At 47.9% G+C, this 24,134-nt stretch overlaps 1 protein-coding gene across 1 annotated transcript in view; it reads right to left on the bottom strand.

The window, feature by feature from the left end:
• The window catches only part of myo15b (myosin XVB), a gene marked incomplete at its 5' end in the record, with an annotated part of 217,000 nt that overhangs the window by 18,540 nt on the left and 174,326 nt on the right, over positions 1 to 24,134 (bottom strand). Inside the window, 20 exons of the mRNA XM_080461452.1 lie at positions 7,592 to 7,688; positions 10,200 to 10,277; positions 10,735 to 10,829; positions 10,897 to 11,027; positions 11,797 to 11,873; positions 11,957 to 12,033; positions 12,121 to 12,193; positions 12,727 to 12,790; positions 12,882 to 13,233; positions 14,000 to 14,111; positions 14,793 to 14,934; positions 15,014 to 15,129; positions 15,734 to 15,852; positions 16,346 to 16,421; positions 16,492 to 16,551; positions 17,820 to 17,926; positions 18,318 to 18,576; positions 18,644 to 18,734; positions 19,421 to 19,583; positions 22,284 to 22,412. Coding sequence (XP_080317578.1) covers positions 7,592 to 7,688; positions 10,200 to 10,277; positions 10,735 to 10,829; positions 10,897 to 11,027; positions 11,797 to 11,873; positions 11,957 to 12,033; positions 12,121 to 12,193; positions 12,727 to 12,790; positions 12,882 to 13,233; positions 14,000 to 14,111; positions 14,793 to 14,934; positions 15,014 to 15,129; positions 15,734 to 15,852; positions 16,346 to 16,421; positions 16,492 to 16,551; positions 17,820 to 17,926; positions 18,318 to 18,576; positions 18,644 to 18,734; positions 19,421 to 19,583; positions 22,284 to 22,412 — 2,418 coding nt within the window. The remainder of the gene's footprint in view (positions 1 to 7,591; positions 7,689 to 10,199; positions 10,278 to 10,734; positions 10,830 to 10,896; positions 11,028 to 11,796; positions 11,874 to 11,956; positions 12,034 to 12,120; positions 12,194 to 12,726; positions 12,791 to 12,881; positions 13,234 to 13,999; positions 14,112 to 14,792; positions 14,935 to 15,013; positions 15,130 to 15,733; positions 15,853 to 16,345; positions 16,422 to 16,491; positions 16,552 to 17,819; positions 17,927 to 18,317; positions 18,577 to 18,643; positions 18,735 to 19,420; positions 19,584 to 22,283; positions 22,413 to 24,134) is intronic.

Below are 24,134 nucleotides of genomic sequence, written 5' to 3' on the forward strand. Positions count from 1 at the left end.
CTCTCACCTTCCAACATTAACCCTCTCACTTTCCAATATTAACCCTCTCACTCTCCAAAATTAGCCATCTCACCCTCCAACATTAACCCTCTCACTCTCCAACATTAACTCTCTTAACTTCGAAAATTAGCCCTCTCACCTTCCAACATTAACCCTCTCACTCTAACCCTCTCACCCTCCAACATTAACCCTCTCACCTTCAAACATTAGCCCTCTCACTCTCCAAAATTAGTCCTCTCACCCTCCAAAATTAACCCTCTCAAATTCCAATATTAACCCTCTCACTCTCCAATATAACCCCTCTCAAATTCCAATATTAACCCTCTCACTCTTCAACATTAACCCTCTCACCTTCCAACATTAACCCTCTCACTCTCCAACATTAGCCCTCTCACCCTCCAACATTAACCCTCTCACTTTCCAACCTTAATCCTGTCACTCTCCAACATTAACCCTCTCACCTTCAAACATTAGCCCTCTCACTCTCCAAAATTAGTCCTCTCACCCTCCAAAATTAACCCTCTCACTTTCCAATATTAACCCTCTCAAATTCCAATATAAACCCTCTCACTCTCCAACATTAACCCTCTCACTCTCCAACATTAACTCTCTTAACTTCCAAAATTAACCCTCTCACTCTCCAACATTAACCCCCTCACTCTCCAACATTAACCCTCTCACTCTCCAACATTAACCCTCTTAACTTCCAAAATTAACCCTCTCACCTTCCAACTTTAACCCTCTAACTCTCCAACATTAACACTCTCACTCTCCAACATTAACCCTCTCACTCTCCAACATTAGCCCTCTCAAGCTCAGACATTAATCCTCTAACTCGCCAAAATTAACCCTCTCACCTTCCAACATTAACCCTCTAACTCTCCAATTTTAACCCTCTCACGTTCCAATATTAACCCTCTAACCCTCCAACATTAACCCTCTCACCTTCCAACATTAGCCCTCTCACTCTCCAAAATTAGCCCTCTCACCCTCCAACATTAACCCTCTCACCTTCCAATATTAACCCTCTCACGTTCCAATATTAACCCTCTCACCTTCCAACATTAACTCTCTTAACTTCCAACATTAACCCTCTCACCTTAAAACATTAACCCTCTCACTCTCCAAAATTAACCCTCTCACCTTCCAACATTAACCCTCTCACTTTCCAAAATTAACCCTCTCACCTTCCAACATGAACCCTCTCAACTCCAACATTAACCCTCTCACCTTCCAACATTAACCCTCTCACCCTCCAACATTAACCCTCTCACTCTCCAACATTAACTCTCTTAACTTCCAAAATTAACCCTCTCACCTTCCAACATTAACCCTATCACTTTCCAATATTAACCCTCTCATCTTCAAACATTAACCCTCTCACTCTCCAAAATTAACCCTCTCACCTTCCAACATTAACCCTCTCACTTTCCAAAATTAACCCTCTCACCTTCCAACATGAACCCTCTCTCTCTCCAACATTAAGCCTCTCACGGTCCAACATTAACCCTCTCACCCTCCAACATGAACCCTCGCACCATCCAACATTAACCCTCTCACTCTCCAACATAAACCCTCTCACCTTCCAACATTAACCCTCTCACTCTCCAACATTAACTCTCTTAACTTCCAAAATTAACCCTCTCACCTTCCAACATTAACCCTCTCACGTTCCAATATTAACCCTCTCACCTTCCAACATTAACCCTCTCACGTTCCAATATTAACCCTCTCACCTTCCAATATTAACCCTCTCACTCTCCAACATTAACCCTCTCACGGTCCAACATTAACCCTCTCACTCTCCAACATTAACTCTCTTAACTTCCAAAATTAACCCTCTCACCTTCAAACATTAAACCTCTCACTCTCCAAAATTAACCCTCTCACCTTCCAACATTAACCCTCTCACTTTCCAAAATTAACCCTCTCACCTTCCAACATTAGCCCTCTCACCCTCCAACATTAACCATCTCACTTTCCAACCTTAATCCTGTCACTCTCCAACATAAACCCTCTCACCTTCCAACATTAACCCTCTCACTCTCCAACATTAACCCCCTCACTCTCCAACATTAACCCTCTCACTCTCCAACATTAACCCTCTTAACTTCCAAAATTAGCCCTCTCACCCTCCAACATTAACCCTCTCACTTTCAAACATTAAACCTCTCACTCTCCAAAATTAACCCTCTCACCTTCCAACATTAACCCTCTCACTTTCCAAAATTAACCCTCTCACTCTCCAACATTAACCCCCTCACTCTCCAACATTAACCCTCTCACTCTCCAACATTAACCCTCTTAACTTCCAAAATTAACCCTCTCACCTTCCAACTTTAACCCTCTAACTCTCCAACATTAACACTCTCACTCTCCAACATTAACCCTCTCACTCTCCAACATTAGCCCTCTCAAGCTCAGACATTAATCCTCTAACTCGCCAAAATTAACCCTCTCACCTTCCAACATTAACCCTCTAACCCTCCAATTTTAACCCTCTCACGTTCCAATATTAACCCTCTAACCCTCCAACATTAACCCTCTCACCTTCCAACATTAGCCCTCTCACTCTCCAAAATTAGCCCTCTCACCCTCCAACATTGACCCTATCACTCTCCAACATTAACTCTCTTAACTTCCAAAATTAACCCTCTCACCTTCCAACATTAACCGTCTCACTCTCCAATATTAACCCTCTCACTCTCCAATATTAACCCTCTCACCCTCCAACATTAACTCTCTCACCTTCCAACAATAGCCCTCTCACTCTCAAAAATTAGTCCTCTCACCCTCCAAAATTAACCCTCTCACCTTCCAACATTAACCCTCTCACTTTCCAATATTAACCCTCTCAAATTTCAATATTAACCCTCTCACTCTCCAATATAACCCCTCTCAAATTCCAATATTAACCCTCTCACTCTCCAACATTAACCCTCTCATTCTCCAACATTAACCCTCTCACCTTCCAACATTAACCATCTCACCTTCCAACCTTAACCCTCTCACCTTCAAACATTAACCCCCTCACTCTCCAACATTAGTCCTCTCACCCTCCAACATTAACCCTCTCACTCTCCAACATTAACTCTCTGAACTTCCAAAATAAACCCTCTCACCTTCCAACATTAACCCTCTCACCTTCCAACATTAACCGTCTCACTCTCCAACATTAACCCTCTCACCTTCCAACATTAAACGTCTCACCTTCCAACCTTAACCCTCTCACCTTCAAACATTAACCCTCTCACCCTCCAACATTAACCCTCGCACCTTCCAACATTAACCCTCTCACTCTCCAACATTAACCCTCTAACCTTCCAACAATAACCCTCTCACCTTCCAACATTAACCATCTCACTCTCCAACATTAACCCTCTCACCTTCCAACATTAGCCCTCGCACCCTCCAACATTAACCCTCTCACCTTCCAACATTAGCCCTCGCACCCTCAAACATTAACCCTCTCACTCTCCAACATTAATGCTCTCACCCTCCAACATTAACCCTCTCACTCTCCAACATTAACCCTCTCACACTCCAACATTAACCGTCTCACCTTCCAACCTTAACCCTCTCACCTTCCAACATTAACCCTCTCACTCTCCAACATTAACCCTCTCACCTTCCAACATTAACCGTCTCACCTTCCAACCTTAACCCTCTCACCTTCAAACATTAACCCTCTCACTCTCCAACATTAGCCCTCTCAACCTCCAACATTAACCCTCTCAATCTCCAACATTAACTCTCTTAACTTCCAAAATTAACCCTCTCACCTTCCAATATTAACCCTCTCACTTTCCAATATTAACCCTCTCAAATTCCAATATTAACCCTCTCACTCTCCAATATAACCCCTCTCAAATTCCAATATTAACCCTCTCACTCTTCAACATTAACCCTCTCACCTTCCAAAATTAAACCTCTCACTCTCCAACATTAGCCCTCTCACCCTCCAACATTAACCCTCTCACCTTCCAACCTTAATCCTGTCACTCTCCAACATTAACCCTCTCACCTTCTAAAATTAACCCTCTCACTCTCCAACATTAGCCCTCTCACTCTCCAACATTAAACCTCTCACTCTCCAACATTAACCCTCTCACTCTCCAACATGAACCCTCTCACTCTCCAAAATTAACCCTCTCACCTTCCAACCTTAACCCTCTCACCTTCAAACATTAACCATCTCACTCTCCAACATTAACCCTCTCACCTTCCAACCTTAATCCTGTCACTCTCCAACATTAACCCTCTCACCTTCTAAAATGAACCCTCTCACTCTCCAACATTAGCCCTCTCACTCTCCAACATTAAACCTCTCACTCTCCAACATTAGTCCTCTCACCCTCCAACATTAACCCTCTCACTCTCCAACATTAACTCTCTGAACTTCCAAAATAAACCCTCTCACCTTCCAACATTAACCCTCTCACCTTCCAACATTAACCCTCTCACCTTCCAACATTAACCGTCTCACTCTCCAACATTAACCCTCTCACCTTCCAACATTAAACGTCTCACCTTCCAACCTTAACCCTCTCACCTTCAAACATTAACCCTCTCACCCTCCAACATTAACCCTCGCACCTTCCAACATTAACCCTCTCACTCTCCAACATTAACCCTCTCACCTTCCAACATTAACCCTCTCACTCTCCAACATTAACCCTCTCACCTTCCAACATTAGCCCTCGCACCCTCCAACATTAACCCTCTCACCTTCCAACATTAGCCCTCGCACCCTCAAACATTAACCCTCTCACTCTCCAACATTAATGCTCTCACCCTCCAACATTAACCCTCTCACTCTCCAACATTAACCCTCTCACACTCCAACATTAACCGTCTCACCTTCCAACCTTAACCCTCTCACCTTCCAACATTAACCCTCTCACTCTCCAACAATAACCCTCTCACCTTCCAACATTAACCGTCTCACCTTCCAACCTTAACCCTCTCACCTTCAAACATTAACCCTCTCACCCTCCAACATTAACCCTCGCACCTTCCAACATTAACCCTCTCACTCTCCAACATTAACCCTCTAACCTTCCAACAATAACCCTCTCACCTTCCAACATTAACCCTCTCACTCTCCAACATTAACCCTCTCACCTTCCAACATTAGCCCTCGCACCCTCCAACATTAACCCTCTCACCTTCCAACATTAGCCCTCGCACCCTCAAACATTAACCCTCTCACTCTCCAACATTAATGCTCTCACCCTCCAACATTAACCGTCTCACCTTCCAACCTTAACCCTCTCACCTTCCAACCTTAACCCTCTCACCTTCAAACATTAACCCTCTCACTCTCCAACATTAGCCCTCTCAACCTCCAACATTAACCCTCTCAATCTCCAACATTAACTCTCTTAACTTCCAAAATTAACCCTCTCACCTTCCAATATTAACCCTCTCACTCTCCAACATTAGCCCTCTCACCCGCCAACATAAACCCTCTCACTTTCCAACCTTAATCCTGTCACTCTCCAACATTAACCCTCTCACTCTCCAACATTAACCCCCTCACTCTCCAACATTAACCCTCTCACCTTCCAACATTAACCCTCTAACCCTCTCACCCTCCAACATTAGCCCTCTCACTTTCCAACATTAACCCTCTCACCCTCCAACATTAACCCTCTCACTCTCCAACATTAGCCCTCTCACTTTCCAACCTTAATCCTGTCACTCTCCAACATTAACCCTCTCACCTTCCAACATTAACCCTCTCACTCTCCAACATTAACCCCCTCACTCTCCAACATTAACCCTCTCACTCTCCAACATTAACCCTCTAACCTTCCAACAATAACCCTCTCACCTTCCAATATTAACCCTCTCACTCTCCAACATTAGCCCTCTCACCCGCCAACATTAACCCTCTCACTTTCCAACCTTAATCCTGTCACTCTCCAACATTAACCCTCTCACTCTCCAACATTAACCCCCTCACTCTCCAACATTAACCCTCTCACCTTCCAACATTAACCCTCTAACCCTCTCACCTTCCAACATTAGACCTCTTTCTCTCCAACATTAACCCTCTCACTCTCCAACATTAACCCTCTCACCCTCCAACATTAACCCTCTCACTCTCCAACATTAACCCTCTCACCTTCCAACATTAAACGTCTCACCTTCCAACCTTAACCCTCTCACCTTCCAACCTTAACCCTCTCACCTTCAAACATCAACCCTCTCACCCACCAACATTAACCCACTCACCTCCCAATATTAACCCTCTCACCTTCCAACATTAACCCTCTCATCCTCTCACCTTCCAACATTAACCCTCTCACCTTCCAACATAAGCCCTCTCACCCTCCAAAATTAACCCTCTCACCTTCCAACATTAACCCTCTCACTTTCCAAAATTAACCCTCTCACCTTCCAACATTAACCCTCTCACTCTCCAACATTAGCCCTCTCACCCTCCAACATTAACCCTCTCACTTTCCAACCTTAATCCTGTCACTCTCCAACATTAACCCTCTCACCTTCCAACATTAACCCTCTCACTCTCCAACATTAACCTTCTCACCTTCCAACATTAACCCTCTCACCTTCCAACATTAACCGTCTCACTCTCCAACATTAACCCTCTCACCTTCCAACATTAAACGTCTCACCTTCCAACCTTAACCCTCTCACCTTCCAACCTTAACCCTCTCACCTTCAAACATTGACCCTCTCAACCTCCAACATTAACCCTCTCACCTCCCAATAGTAACCCTCTCATCCTCTCACCTTCCAACATTAGCCCTCTCACCCTCCAACATTAACCCTCTCACTTTCCAACATAAGCCCTCTCACCCTCCAACATTAACCCTCTCACTCTCCAACATTAACCATCACTCTCTCATATTAACCCTCTCACTCTCCAATGTTAACCCCCCAATCTCTAACATTAACCCTCTCACCTTCAAACATTGACCCTCTCAACCTCCAACATTAACCCTCTCACCTCCCAATAGTAACCCTCTCATCCTCTCACCTTCCAACATTAGCCCTCTCACCCTCCAACATTAACCCTCTCACTTTCCAACATAAGCCCTCTCACCCTCCAACATTAACCCTCTCACTCTCCAACATTAACCATCACTCTCTCATATTAACCCTCTCACTCTCCAATGTTAACCCCCCAATCTCTAACATTAACCCTCTCACCCTCCAGCATTAACCCTCTCACCTTCCAACATTAACCCTCTCACTCTCCAACATTAACCGTCTCACCCTCCAACATTAACCCTCTCACTTTCCAACCTTAATCCTGTCACTCTCCAACATAAACCCTCTCACCTTCCAACATTAACCCTCTCACCCTCCAACATTAACCCTCTCACCCTCTAACATTAACCCTCTCACCCTCCAACATTAACCCTCTCACCTTCCAACATTAACCCTCTATGTTGGAAGGTGAGATCAGGGGGTTCTGGGACGTTCAGGTTCTTTAGGAGGTTTCAGGGGGGTTTTAGAGGGGTTCTGAGGGTTTCTGGCGGTTGAGTGTTCGGTGCTCACGGTGACGGTCTCTGTTGGAATGGAACCAGTGACTCTGCGCCTCCAGGTGGGTGTTTACCTTGAAGTCTGGTGGCGACGAGCGAGAACTCCCGCACTTGGTTGATTTGTGAGACGCTCATTTCCAGACACAACTCGGAGACAATGTCTCCCGCCACCTGCACACAGAAGACACTTTCTCATTGGATGCACCTTAGGATCTTTCATGAGACGCATTTTAAGAAGAGGAGTTGTGACGAGCTGCTCCACTGATCCAGAAAACTTTTCAACACATTTCCATTTCTTCACGGCAGAACCTCTCAACTTTCATTTCTTCTCTTTTAAACTCAAGCTGCTAAAATCACTTTTAACGTCTGACCATGGACTTTTATTATTTCTACTGCGTTTTATAGCTTTCATTCGTCTATTGACTTTTTTTATGACCATTACCATTATTTTTATTATCATATCACTTCGAATTCCTCTTTCTCTCTTTTCATTTTAGCAAATATTGTTTTAGCCATTCTCGCTACTTTCGCTTTGTCAATTCCTTTCAAAATACAAACATTTAAAAAAATCTGTTACTAGAAGTTTGAGGTATTTTAGTAAATTATTTTTGTTTTCCAAAGTTTGTGATGATTTTTTTGACTGACATTCACGTCTTTTAGGCTTTTTACTTATTTTAGCCGTTCTCGCTGTTTGACCTGTTTCAGCCGTTCTCGCTATGTGACCTGTTTCAGCCTTTCTCGCTGTTTGACCTGTTTCAGCCGTTCTCGCTATGTGACCTGTTTCAGCCGTTCTCACTGTGTGACCTGCTTCAGCCGTTCTCGCTGTGTGACCTGCTTCAGCCGTTCTCGTTGTGTGACTTGTTTCAGCCGTTCTCGCTGTGTGACCTGTTTCGGCCGTTCTCGCTATGTGACCTGTTTCAGCCGTTCTCGCTATGTGACCTGTTTCAGCCGTTCTCGCTGTGTGACCTGCTTCAGCCGTTCTCGTTATGTGACCTGTTTCAGCCTTTCTCGCTGTGTGACCTGTTTCAGCCGTTCTCGCTGTGTGACCTGCTTCAGCCGTTCTCGCTGTGTGACCTGCTTCAGCCGTTCTCGCTGTGTGACCTGCTTCGGCCGTTCTCGCTGTGTGACCTGTTTCGGCCATTCTCGCTATGTGACCTGTTTCAGCCGTTCTCGCTGTGTGACCTGCTTCAGCCGTTCTCGTTATGTGACCTGTTTCAGCCTTCCTCGCTGTGTGACCTGTTTCAGCCGTTCTCGCTGTGTGACCTGCTTCAGCCGTTCTCGTTATGTGACCTGTTTCAGCCGTTCTCGCTTTGTGACCTGTTTCAGCCGTTCTCGCTGTGTGACCTGTTTCAGCCATTCTCGCTGTGTGACCTGTTTCAGCCGTTCTCGCTGTGTGACCTGCTTCAGCCGTTCTCGCTATGTGACCTGTTTCAGCCGTTCTCGCTTTGTGACCTGTTTCAGCCGTTCTCGCTGTGTGACCTGTTTCAGCCGTTCTCGTTATGTGACCTGTTTCAGCCGTTCTCGCTGTGTGACCTGTTTTAGCCGTTCTCGTTATGTGACCTGTTTCAGCCGTTCTCGCTGTGTGACCTGCTTCAGCCGTTCTCGTTGTGTGACCTGTTTCAGCCTTTCTCGCTGTGTGACCTGTTTCAGCCGTTCTCGCTGTGTGACCTATTTCAGCCGTTCTCGCTGTGTGACCTGCTTCAGCCGTTCTCGTTCTGTGACCTGTTTCAGCCTTTCTCGCTGTGTGACCTGTTTCAGCCGTTCTCGCTGTGTGACCTGCTTCAGCCATTCTCGCTATGTGACCTGTTTCGGCCGTTCTCGCTATTTGACCTGTTTCAGCCGTTCTCGCTATGTGACCTGTTTCAACCGTTCTCGCTATGTGACCTGTTTCAACCGTTCTCGCTATGTGACCTGTTTCAGCCGTTCTCGCTATGTGACCTGTTTCAGCCGTTCTCGCTGTGTGACCTGTTTCAGCCGTTCTCGTTATGTGACCTGTTTCGGCCGTTCTCGCTATGTGACCTGTTTCAGCCGTTCTCGCTATGTGACCTGTTTCAGCCGTTCTCGCTGTGTGACCTGTTTCAGCCATTCTCGCTGTGTGACCTGCTTCAGCCGTTCTCGCTATGTGACCTGTTTCGGCCGTTCTCGCTATTTGACCTGTTTCAGCCGTTCTCGCTATGTGACCTGTTTCAACCGTTCTCGCTATGTGACCTGTTTCAGCCGTTCTCGCTGTGTGACCTGCTTCAGCCGTTCTCGCTGTGTGACCTGCTTCAGCCGTTCTCGCTGTGTGACCTGCTTCAGCCGTTCTCGCTATGTGACCTGTTTCACTCGTTCTCGCTGTTTGACCTGTTTCAGCCGTTCTCGCTGTGTGACCTGCTTCAGCCGTTCTCGCTGGGTGACCTGCTTCAGCCGTTCTCGCTATGTGACCTGCTTCAGCCGTTCTCGCTATGTGACCTGCTTCAGCCGTTCTCGCTATGTGACCTGTTTCACCCGTTCTCGCTATGTGACCTGTTTCACCCGTTCTCGCTGTGTGACCTGCTTCAGCCGTTCTCGCTATGTGACCTGTTTCAGCCAACAACCTTAGTATCATGTCCAGGACTTTGACCGCTCAGGAGCTGTGAGGTCGTATTATTTCAGACGTTCTCCAGATGTTGGAAAAGTTTCAAAGCAGGAAAAACGTCTTACGCTGAAGTTGTGGATCTTCACAGGAAACTCAACGTCTCCAGGGAGCTTGATGGGAAACAGCCGAGTCGTTTTGCCGTCCTGAGGAGAACCACAGCACCCTCACCAACAGACTGACCAGCAAGATGTAGGAGGAGAATCACAGAGCTGAGAGCTAAAGGTGGAGGTGAAGGTGTAGTCAGCGTTCTAGATGAAGGTGTAGTCAGTGTTCTAGATGAAGGTGAAGTCAGTGTTCTAAGTAAAGGTGTAGTCAGTGTTCTAGATGAAGGTGTAGTCAGTGTTCTAGATGAAGGTGTAGTCAGTGTTCTAGGTGAATGTGAGTAGCTAGAGTTAATACAATGAGCAGAAGGAGTTAGTACTACAAGTAGAGGGAGTTACTACGACGAATAGAAGGAGTTATTACGGTTGCAGTGCTCATGAGCAGGAGCAGCATTTCAGAAAAGTTGTATTTTCTCCATTTATATAGAGTGGGACTGTTTTCTTGTTCTCCAAGCGTTGTTGCCATGGAAACGGAGCCGACCCATGTGGTGGTACTCACCAGGAAGGCCTCCATCTCGATCTGTGACGGGATGTTTCGCCGTCCCCCGGTTCTGAGCGCCCTCTGCAGGTTCTCCTGACACACGGTGGCCAGCTCTGAGGACACAAGGTGTCTTGAGAACAGGACCCGAGGCCACATGAGGCTTTAGCGTGGCAGTGGTACCTTGGTGAGGGTTCTGCAGCTCCTCCGACACGTCGTAGAGGTGGCGGGCGAAGTACGGCTGCAGGGTGCCGGAGCACGGGAAGAAGCCGGAGATCAGGGACAGCAGCCGCCAGCCGACGTCCGAGCTCGATCTGCAGAGGAAACGCACAGCGGGCAGACATGCCGCGCCTCAGAGCTGCTCCACGCCACCGCTTAACCAATAAAACCGCCGGGAGCCACGGAACATGCTGAACTTTCAAAATAAAGCCATGTCGCGTAATTTACGAGATTTGATGGTCACATAGAACCGTTTAGCGTTTTAGCATTTTAGCGTTTTAGCATTTTAGCATTTTGAGCAATTTGACGCATTTTAGCTGCTTAGCCGTTGTAACCATGCTAGCTCTTTAGCAGTTTCACCCAAATTAGCTGTTTTGATATTTTAACAGTTTAAACTACTGAGCGACATCAGACTAACTGCTGGCGATGAAGTCGCCAGTGATAAAGTTGCCAGTGATGAAGTTGCCGGTGATGAAGTTGCCGGTGTTGTACGAATCTTTCTCTTCCTCCCAATATTTTGTACGAACATCTTTCACAGTCGTTCTCAGTACTCTTAAAGAATTTCCAGATCTTCTCGTCTGGTTTTATGAGTAGGAGCACAAGTATGGTGTGTAGTATGGAACAAGTACATGATACTGCCATTGTAGTGACTGCAGTTAATCTAGCTGTTTTACCTTGTTCACTCTTTTAGTGACTCTCGCTGCTTTAGCCTTTGACGCGGTTTTAGCCTTTGTGCTAACGCCACAAGTTGCCATGTTTGGACTGTGAAGCAAGTCTGAGTGACCAGCTACTGGAACTTGGATCTAGAACCCACAGGGAGCATGTGCATGGGCTGACCACTGCACGGCGCAGCGCTGGACTCACTTGGTGGGGTTGTTGGTGGTCTGCTTGACGACCTGGCAGTAGATCTCGTCCCTCAGCAGCTGGTTCTCCTTCCCGAGCTGGAGAGAGAGCAGCACATGAACGTGACTGACGGCCCGGGACCGGGACCGGGACCGGACACTCAGCGCCGCCGGTAACTGACCAGCAGGATGCGTCTCAGACAGTCCACCTGGCTGCTGTCGTTCTTCATGGGCATGTCCTGCATGAACTGCATCAGGCCTGGATGGACAGAAGAAGGAGTGGGTGATGGAGGGAGGAGAGAAAGGGCGAGCTGCCGTCTGGTCACCATGTTGTGGAAGCACTCACTGGTGAAACACTGGACCGAGAGGTTCTGGAGCTCAGGGTCGCTGTAGAGGATCAGAGACTCCTGGATGGGAACCTGCAGGGGAACCAAACACCAGTTTAAGATTTCCAGGGCCCATTGTTGTTTGTTCTGTAAAATCCAGTGAGACGCAACCTGAGCACACTGAAATTAGACTGGTGAGCTCAGGCTCGTTACTCTTCATCATCAGCATCTAGAAAATCGTGTTCTTGTTGATCTCCAGAACCTTTCTGAGGTTCCGAATCCTTTAAAAGATAAAAAAAGACCAATTCCAACTTAGAAACTTGTAACAATAATTAACAACAAGGCTTTGTGACTGTTTCAATTCCTATAATGGAGATAATCCAATAAGTGCTTTGTGCAGTGTTCACAACGGACCCTGGTGTCAACAGGCACAGTACCACTGTCTCTGGCCAGCGCTGGACCACGGGCCACAGTCTTGGACACCTCGCAGGGAAACAGCTAATGTCTCTCTGACCGGACTGTATCCGGGAGAGTCCCTCTGGTTGCTCAGCGTGAGAACTGGCACTGAAAGGTTGACGAAGAACAGGCCGGCGAGACGCAGCTTAATGCTAACCGCTCCCTCTTACCGGTGAAAACTGAACCGCCTCCAGAAAGTTCCTTCCACCGGCAGGGAGACCGGTTGTCCCCACACTTTGGGAAGAAAAACAATGAAAGTCCAACGTGAGCATCGTCGTGTCGTAACAAGCTGAATACCAACATCATCAGCCACGCCAGAACCCACCTGAAGTATCTCATAGCAAACTCCGCCATGGCCGACTGGACCTGGAAGTCGGTGACGGATCCCGGGTTGGAGTTGGAGACGGACCTGAAGACGTGGTCTGGAGACGACGGTGGGCCCGGTGGTTCGGGCCAGACCGGCTCGGGCTGGACCGGCTCCGAACCCGAGCCCACCATCAGGCTGCTGCTGGCAGGAGGAGTCATGGCGGCGCTGGACGGCTTACTGCTCCTCATGCTCTTCCTCCGCTCGTCCCTCCGGGCAAGGTGGAGGCAGTGGTAGTCTGGGGCGGCGGACGGCTGAGTCAGGTCTTCTGGGAACAGGCCGGAGCGCCCGCCCAGTGTGCCGAAGCGCCAGCCTGATGGAACAACAACACAACACAACAGTCGCTGCTGGTTCTACTGAGACACGACTGGAGGGATGAGACCAGACCGACGTCCAACAAGTGAGTCTGCTGAGAGGCAGGAAGCAACTGCAATAGCTTCCAAATCATACAGCCGCTCAAAGTGTCCAAAAGAAGCTCCAGCATGGACAACCAGGAGAAACAGGCTCAATGGTTCAAACAAGTTAAAATCTCTGAAAACGGCTCAGAAGAATAAAACTGCCAAACGGACCGACGACGACGACAGAGGAAAAACAATAAGAAGGATAAAGTAAAAAAAGAAAAAACATCAAAGTGGCTGAAACATCAAAGCAGCTGAAATGGCTCAAGAACCCTGAATCAAGAATCCAGTATCTGGGCACATGCCCAGTGTGGACCTCACCTGTCTGCAGTCCACCTCACCTGTCTACAGCCTGTCTCACCTGTCTGCAGTCCACCTCACCTGTCTACAGCCTGTCTCATCTGTCTGCAGTCCGTCTCACCTGTCTGCAGTCCACCTCACCTGTCTGCAGTCCGTCTCACCTGTCTGCAGTCCACCTCACCTGTCTGCAGTCCACCTCACCTGTCTACAGCCTGTCTCACCTGTCTGCAGTCCGTCTCACCTGTCTGCAGTCCACCTCACCTGTCTGCAGTCCGTCTCACCTGTCTGCAGTCCACCTCACCTGTCTGCAGTCCACCTCACCTGTCTGCTGTCCACCTCACCTGTCTGCTGTCCACCTCACCTGTCTGCAGTCCACCTCACCTGTCTGCAGTCCGTCCATCGGCAGCAGTTTGATGATGTCGCCTTTACTGAAGCTAAGCAGACTCTTGTCGTCCGTCACGAAGCTCTTCAGGGCGATGACGTGAGCAGAGTCCTACAGGTCCAGGAGACACAGAACCAGAACACTGAACATTGAACTGTTGTGGTTTCATGAAACTCCGTCGAGACACAGAGACAGCAAACGATTTCAGGAGGATGTTTCCTTCCTCAGATCAAAAAGGAGAATTAAGTGAATTATCAAAGAGCTTTTCTGTTTCCTCTGCTGTCCTGCTGTGGACATCTGTCGTGAATTCACCTGCTCATCTGCACTGGGGCCTCCCGGTGGACGCTTGGTGTATAGCATCCAGCAGCCTGATTGATCCCTGCTGGATGTTCCCTGAATATTGACTCTTGACCCTGCAGTCCCACGATAGCTCTGCCACCTGCAGTTTGGTCCTCCGAGACGATCAACTCGAAAAGTGTTTCTTATAATCTTGGAACTACAGCGAATACTTACCGTGTACATCTGATGATAAAAAGTAAAAAAATCACACACTTCATGTGTTGATTTGTCTCTACAGAGTATTTCTCTCCCAAACTTCACTCAAAACGACAATCCTAACCATGGCAGACGTTATCGATCACACAGAGCATTAATCTAGAGCGTTAACGCCTCCCAGTGCTGCTGCTCTCTGTTCCTGGACTGTCCCCGATCATTCTGTCTTCATTCCATCAGACACATGGCAGAAGACTGTTAATGTGGGGAGGATGGTGCAGGTGTGAGGAGATGAATGACCTTGATGAGCTCCTGAAGGAATAACTGGATTATGGCGGTGATCTGAGGAGCTCTGGGAGACTTCAGGGTCAGGTTTTCAGTCCTGAGCTCCAGCTGGACCATGTTTGCACCCTCCAGGCCGACCGACACCACCTCCGCAAAGCTGCGTTCACACACGGCACAGAACAAATCAGTGTGAGGACACGAACCTGAGCGGCTCTGCAGTCCGGTCCCGGGGGTACCTGTAGCTTTTGAGCTGACGTAGGTGTTTGGGGTTGATTCCCGATGCTCTCACGACCTTCAGGAGACGAATCCCGCGATGAGACACGCCCAGCATCTGAGCGTCTGCACCTTCCAGCTACAAGCAAGCAGAAGCTGGTCAGCGTCCGTCCAGCCAGACAGAAGACATGTCTCACACCGCCGACACTCGAGAGACAGGATCAGAGGTCAACACCAGGATGGCCTGAGGAAATGCTGTTTAAGCCATTAGGTCCTGAAGTCTTTCCTCAAACTAATGGGTGGGTTACGAGTCCCTCCAAGGACTCCAGATAAACCCACGTCCCCGTTGGCTCGGACACCAACACGTCTTCTGGTTTCTACTTCGAGAAGTTACCCTGGTTTCATTGTTTTTCAAGAGACTTTTTGGACATGTGATTTCTACGGTCCTTTGTTTCAGGGACATAATTAAAAGAGACTTCCTGGTTCCTTCGGCTCCCGACGGGAACAAACGTGGGAGACACTTTGCTGTTAACCTGCAAGAAGAGACCGAAGCTGAACGCTGCGTTACAGAGGAACAGGAAGAGGTCCAGCCGACCCGACCGGGACCGACTCCTGCTGGCACCACTTCATGAAGGTGGAGGAAACCCCTGGACCCCAGAGCTCGTACTGGCAGAGAGAAACACTGAACTCCACCTAACGTGGACCGTGTCGCTCCCTCCACCTGAAACCCCACCACGTCGCACCTTCACCGGGAACAGTCGAGTGAAGTAGTTCTCCCAGTTGTCTCGAGCCGCCATGACGATCCTCTTCTTCATGCTCTCGTCCTGGACGGTGCCGATGGTCGTCCCCACGTTGAAATATGCTGCAGGAGGCGGGAAACGGGATTATTGATGTATCAACAGGAGGAACAAGCTCCTGATGCACTGAGCTCCTGAACCAAGGTGTGAGTTTACACTAATAACTCCAGGAAGCAGTTTACAGGCGTTACTCTGCCTCACACCTGCTCTATCTCAGCAATATGACGGCTGCTCTGCTGCCAAGTCCAACATCCAGACGCATCCAGACTGAAGAGAAAATGTTTTAGGATAAATCTGCAACTCGAAGTAGTGGAGGGCCAGGAGCATTTTCTTCCACCAGCTGATTTACACCAACGTTTCTCAGGTTGTAGGAACAAAAACCATCATAAATACTGTTTATTGATGCAGTTGGACACAAATCTGGTACCATCGAACGCTCCCTGTGTTTTATCTACTTTGGAAAACCTGCCTGATACTATATCCATCACATTTCTCAGTGCTTGTTGCAGGTGGAGCAGCTTCCTGCTGCCTCAGTTAAAAGGTCAGTGAAAGTCTCACCGAGCAGATCCTTCATCTTCCTGCGCTCCTCGCGGCTGATCCTCACACAGCTCTCGGAGAACGAGTCCCTCATGATCTGCAGAGAGACCAACAGGCGTCAGGTCGTGTGCGAGAAGCTTCAGCTGAAGCTCAGTATTCAGACTCACCTGTTCACACAGCAGGTTGAGGATGTAGGGCCGGTTGAACATCTCTCTGGGATAAAACACCTGGACAGGTAAACCAGGTGGGTTAGCACCTGAACACACTAACATACAATACAATAACAATAACAATAACCTCTAAATGGAACAATAACCTTTAAAACCTTTTCATGTCTTTATGGCCACTAATTAAACAAATGAACTAATTCCCTTTCAGACCATGAAAATAGAATAAAATCTGTTGATTCATGAATATTACTGATTTTTACCCTCCTGTGGCCGAAACGCTCCGACAAAGGTTCCTAAACAGACGTGGTCAAACAGGGCCAGTCATACCGGACGGCAGCTACGATAGCTACGGCAGCTACGATAGCTACGGCAGCTACGATAGCTACGATAGCTATGCCAGCTACGATAGCTACGATAGGTACTATAGCTACGACAGCTACGATAGCTATGACAGCTACGATAGCTACGGCAGCTACAGCAGCTATGATAGCTACGGCAGCTATGATAGCTACGACAGCTACGGCAGCTATGATAGCTACAATAGCTACGGCAGCTACGATAGCTTCGATAGCTATGATAGCTATGATACCTACGATAGCTACGATAGCTACGGCAGCTATGATAGCTATGATAGCTACGACAGCTACGACAGCTATGATAGCTACAACAGCTATGATAGCTACGACAGCTACGAGAGCTATGACAGCTGCGACAGCTACGGCAGCTACGATAGCTACGATGGCTATAATAGCTACGACAGCTACGACAGCTATGATAGCTACGATAGCTACGGCAGCTACGACAGCTACGGCAGCTATGATAGCTACGACAGCTACGGCAGCTATGATAGCTACGATGGCTATGATAGCTACGACAGCTATGATAGCTACGATAGCTACGGCAGCTACGACAGCTACGATAGCTACGACAGCTATGATAGCTATGATAGCTACGACAGCTACGACAGCTATGATAGCTACGATAGCTACGGCAGCTACGACAGCTATGATAGCTATGATAGCTACGACAGCTACGATAGCTACGATAGCTACGGCAGCTACGACAGCTACGGCAGCTACGATAGCTACGGCAGCTACGACAGCTACGGCAGCTACGGCAGCTACGACAGCTACGACAGCTATGATAGCTACGATAGCTACGACAGCTACGACAGCTATGATAGCTATGATAGCTACAATAGTGATCATAGCTACGATAGCTACGATAGCTATGATTGATGCAATAGGTGTGTGTGTGTGTGTGTGTGTGTGTGTGTGTGTGTGTGTGTGTGTGTGTGTGTGTGTGTGTGTGTGTGTGTGAGAGACCTCCTTCCTCAGGAACAGTTTTCCTGCCATGTTGTAATGAGAGAAGTAAACTCCGGCGGAGAAGCGGTGCAGGCTGGATCGAGTTTCGTCGTCGTCTTGAATCCAGTCTGAAGAAAATATTCACATCAAACTCAGAAGAGCCGAGGAGAACCCGGTCCCCGAGGAGAACCCGGTCCCCGAGGAGGACCCGGTCCCCGAGGAGAATCCGGTCCCCGCGGAGGTCCTGGTCCCCGAGGAGGACCCGGTCCCTGAGGAGAACCCGGTCCCCGAGGAGGACCCGGTCCCCGAGGAAGACCAGGTCCCAGAGGAAGACCAGGTCCCAGAGGAAGACCAGGTCCCCGAGGAGGATCTGGTCTCCGAGGAGAAACAGGTCCCCGAAGAGGACCCGGTCCTCGAGCAGAACCCGGTCCCCGAGGAGGACCCGGTCGACGAGGAAGACCAGGTCCCCGAGGAGGACCCGGTTCCCAAGGAGGACCTGGTCTTTGTGAGGGCACCTACCAATGGACGGAGCTGTCATGGGTGGAGGCTCTGGAATGCTCTGGTCGATGGCTGCAGTGATGGGAGGAGATTCGGGTGGAGGAGGCGGGTGAGGCGGGGGAGGGGGAGGAGTCTGGAGGGAGCGCTGGGTGCTGAACAGATCCTCCAGGGAGCGCTGCTTCTCCCTCATGCTGCTGGAGACGGCGCGGCGCCCCCTGGTGTTGGGGGGAGACGGGGGCGGGGAGGCCTTCTTGGCGGGAGGCGGAGGCACCCACGTTTTCTGAACAAGGGGAGTCGGACGTCAAGCCAAGGCTTGTGGAGTTGCTCCAGCAGCGACAGAGACTCACCTGGTTCTGCTGAGTCGGCGGTTTATTCTTCAGCTTCTGCAGAGCTTCCTGTTTGGGGTCTCGCTTCACCTGGAACTTCCTGGACATGGGTCTGGAGGCAGAAATCCAAAAGGTTCAACCTGGTCGTCTGTTCTGACAATCTGCTCTAGATACTAAACTCCTCAAGAGGATTATAGCTGAAGACCAGGATCACTTCCTCTTTATTCTTCTTATAGATCCACAACAGCAGCAGAGAAGTTAAAACCAAACTACCAATTACAGAAATAAAGACAAATAAATATCAATAGATACAAGGATGAACAATGACTGCTTTTATGAGCGAAGATATGGATCTGTTAATGGATAGTTGAAGAGAGCTATGAACCACATGGTTCCGTGATGGATCCCCAACTCTTTCAATTATACATGTTCCATTTACGTAATGAAGTAAGGACTAAAGCAGCCCGGCGATGCAGACGACACGCTCATATTCGTCTCTAAAACATTTTCCTGATGGTTCCGTTCATGTTAACGTCTCAGTTATCCTCACAATATCATCATAAATACTCATGTTCAGTCCCTGGAATGTCTGATGGAATGACCCATGAGAAGTCATGATAAGTGACTGGATGAGAAGTGGCAGGATGAAAAGTGACGGGATGAGAAGTGATGGGATGAGAAGTGGCAGGATGAGAAGTTACAGGGTGAGAAATGAGTGGATGAGAAGTGATGGGATGAGAAGTGACGGGATGAGAAGTGACAAGATGAGAAGAGGCATGATGAGAAGCTGGAGCCAACCTGAGAGGTTGGAAGGGCTGAGGTTCTGCCTGTGGTCGGCTGTTGTACTGCCTGATGATTTCCCGGATGTTGGCTGAAGGTTCAGATCGAGAGACGTCAGCTGACGACGGTTTCTCCTTCTGGGAGTCAGGTTCTCCTGCTGGGGTGGTTCCAGCTCGCTTCACTGAGGAGGAAACACAGTCAGGTTCTTCTGCTGGGGGGGGTTCACTGAGGAGGAAACAGTCAGGTTCTCCCACTGGGGGTTCACTGAGGAGGAAACAGTCAGGTTCTCCCACTGGGGGGTTCCCTAAGTAGGAAACAGTCAGGTTCTCCCACTGGGGGTTCACTGAGGAGGAAACAGTCAGGTTCGCCCACTGGGGGGGGGGGGGGGGGGGTTCACTAAGGAGGAAACAGTCAGGTTCTCCCACTGGGGGTTCAGAGCCAAATGTGTCCCTGATGGTTCTGAGCAATTGAAGCAGCAACTGAATGACCCTGAACGGACCTAAAGGACCTTGAATGACCATGAACGACCCTCAATCGACCTGAACGACCCTAAATGGACCTGAATGACCTTGAACAACCCTGAATGGACCTAAACAACCCTGAATGACCTTGAACGACCCTGAATGGACCTAAATAACCCTGAATGACCTTGAACGACCCTGAATGACCGTGAATAAGCCTGAATGACCCTGTACGACCCTTAATCGACCTGAACAACCTTTAATGACCCTGAACAACCCTGAATGACCGTGAACGGACCTCAACTACCCTGAAGGACCCTAAATGGACGTGAACGACCCTGATTTGACCTGAACGAACCCGAATCAACCTGAACAACCCTGAATGACCCCGAATGACCATGAACGACCCTGAATGACCTTGAACGACCCTGAACAGATCTGAATTGATCTGAACGACTCTGAATGACTGTGAACAGACCTGAACGACCTTGAATGACCCTGAACGACCCTGAATCGATCTGAAATACCCTGAATGACCCTGAACGACCCTGAATCGACCCGAACGACCCTGAATGAACCTGAACTACCCTGAATGACCTTGAATGGACCTGAACGACCCTGAACAGATCTGAACGGACCTGAATGACCCTGAATGGACCTAAACAACCCTAAACAGACCTGAATCGACCTGAACGACCCCGAACGACCTTGTGGGATCTTATATTCACAGGATTCTGATAGAAAATACTCTTCAGATATTGTGAGTTGATGTCGAGGTTTATTGTCGAAATAATGATAATTTCTCTTTTCAATCTGGAGTTTGGAGTCTCACACCAGTCCTTCGGCTTCATGTGTACTTCTGAAACACTCCAGGGTACTTGTCTCACACCAGTCCTTCGACTTCATGTTCCAACAGTATTTCCCAATGTTGTGGCTGAAGCTCAGGGGGTCAAAGGTCATGATGTGCTCACACAACTTTATCAGGTTCATTCAGCTGAGCAGTTTATAAAACTCAATAACTAAACAAATACCAAACCTAGACATGGTCAGAGGCGGGCTTGTCAGCAGGTTGAAGCCGCAGGCAACTCGGGGCCCCCTAAGGGCTGACCAGCTTTCCTCCACAGTAATAAAGCAGCTGCAGTGACCATGAACCCCGTTACCCCAGTTATTCCTGTTAACCCCATTAACCCGGTTAACCTCCTTAACCCAGTCAGATAACCAGTGGTCAAACTCAGTGACATCTCTATCGGACCCCCCCTCACGGTGCCCCATGTCACTGCTGCAGTGTCAAAGTGATGAGAAAGTCAAGGATGTAAAGATAAAGAGGAGCGACTGGTCCGGCAGTGAGAAGAATGAGAATGAGAAGAAAGAAAAGAATGAGAATGAGGAAAACGAGGAGAATAACAGATACATAGCGATCGCATAACAATACATAACAATGGCATTGCGATACAAAGCGATTGCATAGAGATAACGTAGCGAGAGCATGGTGATGCATAGTGATAACATAGTGGTAGCATGGTGATACATAGCGATTGCATAGAGATAGTGTAGCGATAGCATGGTGATACATAGTGATAACATAGTGGAAGCATTGTTATACATAGCGATTGCATAGAGATAGTGTAGCGATAGCATGGTGATACATAGTGATAACATAGTGGAAGCATTGTTATACATAGCGATTGCATAGAGATAGTGTAGCGATAGCATGGTGATACATAGTGATAACATAGTGGTAGCATGGTGACACATAGCGATTGCATAGAGATAGTGTAGCGATAGCATGGTGATACATAGTGATAACATAGTGGTAGCATGGTTATACATAGCGATTGCATAGAGATAGTGTAGCGATAGCATGGTGATACATAGTGATAACATAGTGGTAGCATGGTTATACATAGCGATTGCATAGAGATAGTGTAGCGATAGCATGGTGATACATAGTGATAACATAGTGGTAGCATGGTGACACATAGCGATTGCATAGAGATAGTGTAGCGATAGCATGGTGATACATAGTGATAACATAGTGGTAGCATGGTTATACATAGCGATTGCATAGAGATAGCGTAGCGATAGCATGGTGATGCATAGTGATAACATAGTGGTAGCATGGTTATACATAGCGATTGCATAGAGATAGCGTAGCGATAGCATGGTGATGCATAGTGATAACATAGTGGTAGCATGGTGATACATAGCGATTGCATAGAGATAGCGTAGCGATAGCATGGTGATGCATAGTGATAACATAGTGGTAGCATGGTGATACATAGCGATTGCATAGAGATAGCGAAGCGATAGCATGGTGATACATAGCTAAGGCATAGCAATAGCATTTCAATACATTAGCCACATTAGCTGCGGTTAGCTGCAGTAGCTAGCTGGATTGAGAGATCTGTATTTGTTCTTACCGTTGGGCTTGCGAGTGACGGGTGGAGGCGACGGGCTGGATGAGGACGGAGAAGGCGGAGGCTTCCTGATTGGGCTGGACCGAGCTGCTCGATGTTTGGAGGATTTGGATCTGACTGGAGGTTTAGAGCCTGTAGGATGTGAGAGGAGGAGAATGTGAGGAACAACCAGCACATGAGAGAAGGAGAACGTGAGACGAAGAGAACGTGAGGAACAACCAGGACATGAGAGAAGGAGAACGTGAGACGAAGAGAACGTGAGGAACAACCAGGACATGAGAGAAGGAGAACGTGAGACGAAGAGAACGTGAGGAACAACCAGGACATGAGAGGAGGAGAACGTGAGGAACAACCAGGATGTGAGAGGAAGAGAACGTGAGGAACAACTAGGACATGAGAGGAAGAGAATGTGAGGAACAACCAGGATGTGAGAGGAAGAGAACGTGAGGAACAACCAGGACATGAGAGAAGGAGAACGTGAGACGAAGAGAACGTGAGGAACAACCAGGACATGAGAGGAGGAGAACATGAGGAACAACCAGGATGTGAGAGGAAGAGAACGTGAGGAACAACCAGGACATGAGAGAAGCAGAACGTGAGACGAAGAGAACGTGAGGAACAACCAGGACATGAGAGGAAGAGAACGTGAGGAACAACCAGGATGTGAGAGGAAGAGAACATGAGAGAAGGAGAACGTGAGACGAAGAGAACGTGAGGAACAACCAGGACATGAGAGGAAGAGAACTTGAGGAACAACCAGGACGTGTGAGAAGGAGAATGTGAGACGAAGAGAACGTGAGGAACAACCAGTACATGAGAGGAAGAGAACGTGAGGAACAACCAGTACATGAGAGGAAGAGAACGTGAGGAACAACCAGGACATGAGAGGAAGAGAACGTGAGGAACAACCAGTACATGAGAGGAAGAGAACGTGAGGAACAACCAGGACATGAGAGGAAGAGAACGTGAGGAACAACCAGGACATGAGAGGAAGAGAACGTGAGGAACAACCAGGACATGAGAGGAAGAGAACGTGAGGAACAACCAGGACATGAGAGGAAGAGAACGTGAGGAACAACCAGGACATGAGAGGAAGAGAACGTGAGGAACAACCAGTACATGAGAGGAAGAGAACGTGAGGAACAACCAGTACATGAGAGGAAGAGAACGTGAGGAACAACCAGGACATGAGAGGAAGAGAACGTGAGGAACAACCAGGATGTGAGAGGAAGAGAACGTGAGGAACAACCAGGACCAGTGGTACTGATATAAACACTACAGGTTACTGGTGTTTGTGCTTTTTGTCTGACGTCACATTGACACATCAGAGTTTGGTTCCTGGTACCAGCATCAGTTCTTTCTCTCATTATTGTATCAACATCAGCTCACAACAGTATCGGGGTAGAAAATGTAAAAAATTGTAAATAGAAAGATCAAACAATTTACAACGTATTGCTTATGTGTTATTAGAGTATCGGCATCATATTAGTATTACATTGTTATTGTACTGTTAGGGTATCACTATCATATTAGTATTACATTGTTATTGTACTGTTAGGGTATCACTATCATATTAGTATTATATTGTTATTGTATTGTTAGAATATCAGTATTATATCAGTATTACACTGTTATTGTACTGTTAGAGTATCACTATCATATTAGTATTACATTGTTATTGTATTGTAACTGTTTCGTTTCATTACTGCATCAGTATGGTATCCGTATCATATCGGTATCAGATCAGTATTGGTTTGGTTTACTGTCATTATCTTGTCTTTATACTATTACTATGGTCAGCGTTGTATCGGTATGGTATGTATGGTATCGTTACTGTGCTGGTATCACATGGTT

This window comes from Lipophrys pholis (assembly GCF_963383615.2).
Source record: "Lipophrys pholis genome assembly, chromosome: 1".
Lineage (NCBI taxonomy): Eukaryota > Metazoa > Chordata > Actinopteri > Blenniiformes > Blenniidae > Lipophrys > Lipophrys pholis.